Here is a 7,718-nt window from a genome sequence, read left to right as displayed (position 1 = left end):
TTAATTATAACACTAATTCCTCAATAATACACAAGATTAAAATATAGAAAGCATACTTGGGGCTAACTTTAGCCCCAAGAGGATGTCTAGCCACTCATGGTGATGATGCTCCAACCCTCGAGGGCTAATTCCATGGTTGAAATCTACTACTTGTTGATGAAGAACTCTAATGGTGTCTCTAGCCTCCTCTCCTCTCAACTTCCTCTCCAAGAGATGGTATGGAAATAAAATTGGCTACTTTTTGTAAAAAGCAATCCTTATCCTTATATAGGTAGGTCAAAATGACACCCAAAATGAGCTGGGGTCGTGCACACAATATTCCCTAATGATTGGATAAAGGACAACTTTCAATGAGATGGAAATTTAACTTTTTCGCACTTGAGGAAGTTCGATCGATCGAACCTTGGTCTTGGATCGATCAAACTGGCTAAGATCTATCGAACTTAGGCTGGATCGATCCAAATGGCTGAGCTTTTTGGAAAAGAGACAAATCCGAGATATTTTGGGAGATATTTATGGGAAAAGGACAAAAGTGGTTAGTGGGTAGTACAGCTGTGGATCGGATCAATCATTTGAATAAGGACAAAAGTATTCGATCGATCGAAGGATGGTGTTGGATCGATCAAACTTTGGACTTCATGCTTTGGGTCAAGGTTTGGATCTATCTTGAAGTGTTGAGATCGATCATTGTTCGATCGATCGAACCTTGAACTTGGATCGATCGAACTTTGCTGCTTTCCACATTTGGCTTCATTTGCTTCCTTCTTTCTCCACTTTGCTCCTTTCTTTGTTTAATCCCAGAACTGCTTCAATTAAGCTCTTATTTGGCTGAGTAAGTTTATTTTCGGGATAAGTGCCTAAAAATGGAAATAATACGAAATCAATCTAAAACGGTAAAGTAAGATAGATAAAGGTACTAGAATGCCTAAACTTAAGGGGTTTAAATACGCACGCTCATCAAATTATCAATTAGAAATTACCAATTAAAATAAATCATATTATACTCTTAAAAGTTACCAATTAAAATAAATCTTATTATACTCGGAATTTTTCATGGCTATAACAACTAAAACAAGTTACCAATTAAAATAAAATATGAAGTTACCAATTAAAATAAAATATGAAGTTACCAATTAAAATAAATCATATTATATTAGAAAATTTTCAAGACTAAAATATCTAAAACAAGTTACCAATTGAAATAAAATAGAAAGTTCTTAATTAAAATAAAATAGGAAGTTCTTAATAATTATATATAGAAATGACAATACATGTATCGTGGTTAGAAAATAATACATGTTCAGTAAAAATTCTTCTAATAATTTTAATTTTAGTATGAAGAAATATAATTAGAAAATAATACCATAGGTAGTTTAGGAATTCTTAGATTTTGAAAGAAGCAATAGATAACTTGGGAATTCTTAGAATTGTAGTTTCGAATTCTTTTGCGATTATAGTTTTTGCTTTCTTATGATTTATATATCTTTGATTCTTTTTAATACTATAGAAGATGTGAATATAGTTTATATTGACTAAATAGCAAAAATATGATTATATATTTTTATTTATTGATGTTGATTTCTTTATAATTTTGAAGTATATAATTTAATAAACATGATTTTCCAATTTTTCAGGTATATATTATATATGCTGCTAGCATAAACCTGATTTTCTCAATTTTTATTTGTTGATGTTGATTTCTTTAAAAGCATAAGGGGCTACAATTAATTTTTTTTTTAAACCGGTAAGAGGGGGAGATTTTGTTGGTGTAATTTTGAAGTATATAATTAAATAAATCTGATTTTCCAATTTTTCAGTTATATATTATATATGCTGGCTAGTATAGACCTGATTTTAAATTTTGCAGGTATGAAATATACACGGAGGAGAATGATGGTTATTGCAGGTGCAGCAGCGACTGTTTGATAGCCTTTGTTTGGATTGCAACGTTGGGCGGCTTTGGGTGCTTCTTCATATTAGCAATGGTGGCTTTTGCGATTGGTTAGAAGTACTAATCCAAGGAAATTGAATCATAAATCCAAAGTGCAATTGAGATTCTTGAGGGATTGTAAAAGTACTCAACCATTTAGGATTTATTATAAATAGAGGTTAAGACCTCGAACAAAAGATATACAAGGGCATTATTAATCTTAGCTTTGAATTATTAGTTATTTTTCTTTGTTAATTTAATACGTTGACTTTTTTAAGTTAATCGAATTTTCTGCACCTACACCCACCGCAGTAGTTATTTGAATAAAAGTAACACCTTTTAAGCATCTATTAATAACTTATTTTATTATTTGATAAATTATTTTAGTATTTTATTTATAAATATTGTGAAAGCTGTTTCATTGGACCGCATTTTTTTTTTTTTTTCTTATACTGTATACCTTACTTTCAAATATTGTCCACTATACTATGCTGCTATTGAATTTTATTATACCTTATTTTATTATTTGGTAAATTATTTTATTATTTTATTTATAAATATTGTGAAAGCTGTTTCATTGGACCCCATTTTCTATTTTTATTTTTATTTTTTCTTATACTGTATACCTTACTTGCAAATATTTTCTTATACTTTATTTTATTATTTGGTAAATTATTATTAGGTAAGTTCTTTTATCATTTTATCTATAAATGATTTGAAAATTTTTTATTAAATTGAATTAAACAATTACTTATTTAATTTTAATTGGTAATTTATTTGATGATTTGAAACATCTTAATTGAATTTTAATTACACAATTACCTGATTTGTTTTAATTGGTAACTTATTTTGTTATTGGTAAATTATTTTATCATTTTATCTATAAATGATTTGATTGAATTTCAATTAAACAATTGACTATTTAATATTAATTGGTAATTTATTTAATGAATTGAAACATCTCAATTAAACAATTACCAAATGTATTATAATTGATAACTTATTTTATTATTTGGTAAATTATTTTATTTATAAATATTGTGAAAGCTGTTTCATTGGACCCAATTTTTTTTTTTTTTATTATTATTTTTTTATACTCTATACCTTACTTGCAAATATTGTCCACTGGTAAAATCTTGTTTATAAGAAAAAATCATTCAGCCTTTTCTCTTTCTTCAATCATTTTAATGTTATTAAGATATAAAAACTAAACATATTGAAGATATAAAACTAAATATATTTAAGATATTTAAATTTTAAAAAAAAAAACATATAAAACTAAAAGAGGTGGGAAAATACGTGGACAATATTGTAATGAGAATTCAACTTTGGGCTTATGTCTTTCAAAAGAAATACGAGAACTTTGTGTTTGTTTGTTCGTTTTATTTTATTTAATATAGCCCAGCCCAGCCCAACTCATCTCACATATTATTTTATCCAATCCCACAAGCCCTTGTGTAGTGCAAAAGTCCAAGAAATTGATGCAAAATTCTTACGAAATCGAATCAGGATTCGAGTATTCCCTTTTCTGTCTCTCTATCCTCTTTTCTATCTTTTATAATTTCCCATATTTGAAATGAAGATCACTAATCACGCACAAAAACACACCATACATAATAATATTTGTTGTCATTGATCCCACTACAAATACTTCGAACTTCTGCTGTGTGGTTGATCTACTAGTTTAGGTCATTGGAGACATTGCCTAGTTGATAATAGATCCAGCTCGTCAATTGTGATATCTAGCATATTATGTATAGAGAGTTCAAAATAAATAAATAAATAAAATACAATCATCCCATAAAATTAGTAACATAAACTTATTATACTAGTTGGCTTGCCTCTTGGTTGTGTCTGCCCTTGTGATCTATGGCAAGGCAAGGAGCAGAAATACCCATGGATTTGATCCAGAAAATAGAAAAAACCCAAGCTATTGTAAGCGCCATCAACAGCCAAAAAAAAAAGAGATAAATTGTAAAAAAGAGATCTCGATTGGGAAAGGAATTGGTGTGATGGTTTATGTCACTAATATTTTGTATGAGTCCTTGCACCAAACCAATCGCTAGAGCCACCATCGCTAATATTAAGAAGCACCCAGAGCCGCCCAACGTTGCAATCCAAACAAAGGCTATCAAACAGTCGGAGTCGCAGCTGCACCTGCAATAACCACCATTCTCCTCCTTGTATATTTCATTCCTGCAAAATTTAAAATCAGATTTATGCTAGCAGCATCTATAATATATACCTGAAAATTTGGAAAATCAGATTTATTTAATTATATACTTCAAAATTACACTAACAAAATCTCCCCTCTAAAAAAAATTAAATGCCATATGCTTTTTTATATAGAGGGAGCTTATATGGAGAGCACAGGATAATTCCACAATTCAACTAGTAGGTGGGGCCGCTAATTTTTGTATATATATTATTTTATTATTATTATTGTTTTGAGTAAGGTTTAGGGTTAATTACTTTTGTTTATAAGAGGTTCATTATGTTTTCTTTCTAACTATTTAAAATTTTGATTACTCAAAAAAGCTACTAATCAATTACTTGAAAAAGTGAGTTAAAGTGAGTTTATTTTGATAATTTTTTTAATTAAGATTATAAAATAATCTTTCATCACGCTGTGTGCTTTCTCCAAAACTACTTTTAAAAGTTCCCACAAAAATCGTAATCATATTTTTGCTATTTAGTCAATATAAACTATATTCACATCTTATACAGTATTAAAAAGAATCAAAGATATATATATTATAAGAAAGCAAAAACTATAATCGCAAAAGAATTCGAAACTACAATTCTAAGAATTCCCAAGTTATCTATTGCTTCTTTCAAAATCTAAGAAAATTCCTGAACTATCTATTGTATTATTTTCTAATTATATTACTTAATACTAAAATTAAAATTATTAAAAGAATTTTTACCGAACATGTATTATTTTCTAACTATGATACATGTATTATCATTTCTATATATAATTATTAAATGATTACTTAATTTATTTTAATTAGTAACTTCCTTATTTGGGAAAAATTGAGTATAATAAGATTTATGTGTGTAAATTTTAGGAATATGATTTTGAAGAAGTGACTATATAAATGGAAACAAGTTTGAAAAAGCCAGTCAATTACAAATCTATAAAGCAATTTTTTTTCCAATCTCTACCAAAAATTATCGCCAAAGCCAGAGATTGAAGGTTACTCTTTCCTATCAACAAAGAGTGATTTAGGTGTGTAGGTCTTTCAAAGTTAAACACTCAAAACACTCAAATACACAATTTGACGAAAGGATGGAACTATTGAAAAACATTTATCCCTTTGAAACGGGGAAGTTGTTTCAAAATTTGTAATAAAAACTCAATCTCCTTATTATGATCCAATCTTTTTGTTCTCGACTTAGGCTCTGATACCGGACAAGGGCAGTCTTGAATAATAAGAATTTATTGGCTAAAAATTTTAATAAATAGAATTGGGGTTCAAGATGCCTTGGTAGAAAGAAACAATTTGAAAATAACAAAAACTTTCTTAAAAATAAATCTATTACTTCCCAAAAAACACATGAACATAAACAATGCTGAATTACTTGCCAGGGGCGATGATCGGCCATGGCGGGAACAATCTCTGTGACGGGCACAGAAAAAACACCATTCAAATTGGCGGGCATAATCTCTGGTGGAAGATTTAGGTAGGATCTGAGGAATTCGATCCCATCGTTGGTGAGGTACCAGTAGTAGTGCATCAAATCCCAGGTCTCCCTAACATATTCCTTCGACTTGAAGCCCTGCATCAACTGAATCACCTGCAGATTAGGCACATCGATCTTGGGGTGCTTCGAAAGATTGTAATCCTTTTTCGCGGAGCAATGACCCTCTGTAAATTCACCACCACAAATCCAACATCAGACTCAAATCTATATATATAGAACTCGAAAAAAAAAAAAAAAAAAAAAAAAAAAAAAAAAAAAAAAAAACCTTGGAAGAGGTATTTGGAGATCTCTATCCGGTTCTTCTCTGGAATTATCTGATGAGGAAATTTCATTTCAGATAATCGTTATTTGCAACAGAAATATAAATATAAATGAATACATATATAGAGATAGAGGAAGAGAGAAATGTTTGGATAGACCATGGCTGGCTGTGAGATGGTGAGGGAAGGAAGGGAGAAAGATGACTCTTTTGGTTGTGGCGGCCGCTTATGTTACTCCTCAAGGGGTTAAACGAGAGAATATTGGTACCCCCAAGTACCCCGTCAGCATGTCCACCTGTTATCCCAATCCAAAAAAACTAACATGTTGCTAACTTTTCACATCAGCTTCATTACAGCTAAGCCACTAACCGACGTCCTCAACTTCGTTGAAAAAAAAAATTCCCACTTTCTTTCTCTCTCCTCATTGCCCTAACGAAGTCGGAGGCATATGCGCGCCATCGCCGCCCACTCCGGCGTGAAGTGGTGTTCAACTACTGTTTCAGTGTGACCATTTGAAGCAGAAGCAGAGCAATGGAGCGGAGTGTATCCATTACATTCTGCGATTTCAGTGTCTCCTCCGATTGAAACTAAAAATCAAAGCAATTCGATATTGCCATGAATTGCTGCGATGTGAAGTGGTGGTCGACCATTTAAATCGATTGAATTCACGTCGATTTCTTTGAACCCTAGACACAAAACCTTCATTAAATCCAATCTCTCCATCTCTGCTGCTTCGTGCAAGAATCGATCAATTGGGTGTTGAATTGTGCAACTAGACTCGATCAGGACCCGAACCACATCGACGTCGCCGGATCGGACTGCGAGAGACATCACCGGCCTTTCATCGGAGTCTCTGCCGTTCGGATCTGCTCCTGTGTCGATTAAAGCCGAGACGAGTGGAGAGTTTGTATTCGCGATGGCCAATTTTAGTAGCGAATTGAGCTGAAACTCATTGCAATACCCAGTCGCTTTGGAGAACAGGAAAGTGGTTTCTAGGGTTTTGGGGGAAGGAGAGAGGAGGGATTCGACGACGTGAGGGCCGACGAGGGAGATGGGGATAGCGGCATCCTTAAAGACGTGTGGGCCAGGCTTGGTGAACGAAGTTGACGACATCCGTTGGTGGCTCAGCTGTAATGAAGCTGATGCGGATAGTCACGGCCCGTTTGGGAATTGTTACGTAGTGCAAGTATAATGCTCTAACCTAAAATAGAAGGTGCAATGTTCTGAAATGAGAATAAAATATGTTTGGAACGAAAATCTAGAGTGACAATTTTAAAATAAAAATTATTATTATTATTTTTTTATGATTAAATTAAATTAATTACAGAGCTTGATTTGTTGATTTAGAAAAAAAATTAAAACAAAACCCATACACATAAGTTAGCAGTTGGAGAGAGAGAGAATAGAGATGGAGGCATTTAGGAGGCTGAAATGATTTGCCCAAAAAAAATTAAAACAAAACCCATACATTTGCAGTTGTAGAGAGAGAGAGAGAGCGAGAATAGAGATGGAGGCGTTTGGGAGGTTGAAATGAATGATGGGATGGATGAATGAGATTAGGGCCTGTTTAGCTACAGTAAATATTGGGTTAGAACAACATAGAACACCAAAATCTTGTTCCAGCTTTTGGGCCAAATAGTGCATTAGTTTTGAAAGTGTTCCGTTACTGTTGAGAACAAAACAATGCGGGCCAAACATGTTTTGGGCTGAAATAATGCTACTGTAGCACTTTTGGAAAAACACAGAACATTACATGGCAAACACCAAACGGGCCCTTAACAACATGTCACGTTTTTATTGGATTGAGATAGCAGGTGGAC

At 32.2% G+C, this 7,718-nt stretch overlaps 2 protein-coding genes across 4 annotated transcripts; both read right to left on the bottom strand.

The window, feature by feature from the left end:
• Window positions 1-3,659: 3,659 nt before the first annotated feature.
• LOC132295379 (small ribosomal subunit protein eS10z-like) lies at window positions 3,660-6,991 on the bottom strand. 3 transcript variants are annotated; one of them, XM_059793631.1, is made up of 4 exons: window positions 6,058-6,967; window positions 5,904-5,952; window positions 5,520-5,802; window positions 3,660-4,126 (listed from the first exon to the last, which is right to left on the bottom strand). In XM_059793631.1, exons 1-4 carry the CDS (start codon window positions 6,058-6,060, stop codon window positions 3,754-3,756), a joined length of 708 nt encoding a protein of 235 aa, XP_059649614.1. In that variant the 5' UTR covers window positions 6,061-6,967; the 3' UTR covers window positions 3,660-3,753. The 3 variants fall into 3 exon arrangements, with proteins under 3 accessions (XP_059649614.1, XP_059649615.1, XP_059649613.1); XM_059793632.1 differs by having other exon boundaries at window positions 5,516-5,802; window positions 5,904-6,991; XM_059793630.1 differs by having other exon boundaries at window positions 5,904-6,964.
• LOC132296459 (protein VAPYRIN-LIKE-like) lies at window positions 6,493-7,011 on the bottom strand. Its single transcript, XM_059794661.1, has one exon. It carries the CDS (start codon window positions 7,009-7,011, stop codon window positions 6,493-6,495), a length of 519 nt encoding a protein of 172 aa, XP_059650644.1.
• Between the last annotated feature and the right edge of the window lie 707 nt (window positions 7,012-7,718).

This window comes from Cornus florida, unplaced genomic scaffold (assembly GCF_030987335.1).
Source record: "Cornus florida cultivar Cherokee Brave unplaced genomic scaffold, ASM3098733v1 CherokeeBrave_3.0.0_Hap2_Chr02, whole genome shotgun sequence".
In the NCBI taxonomy this organism is placed as follows: domain Eukaryota; kingdom Viridiplantae; phylum Streptophyta; class Magnoliopsida; order Cornales; family Cornaceae; genus Cornus; species Cornus florida.
The sequence above is the reverse complement of the archived record's forward strand: the minus strand, read 5'-3'. Positions and strand labels throughout refer to the sequence as shown.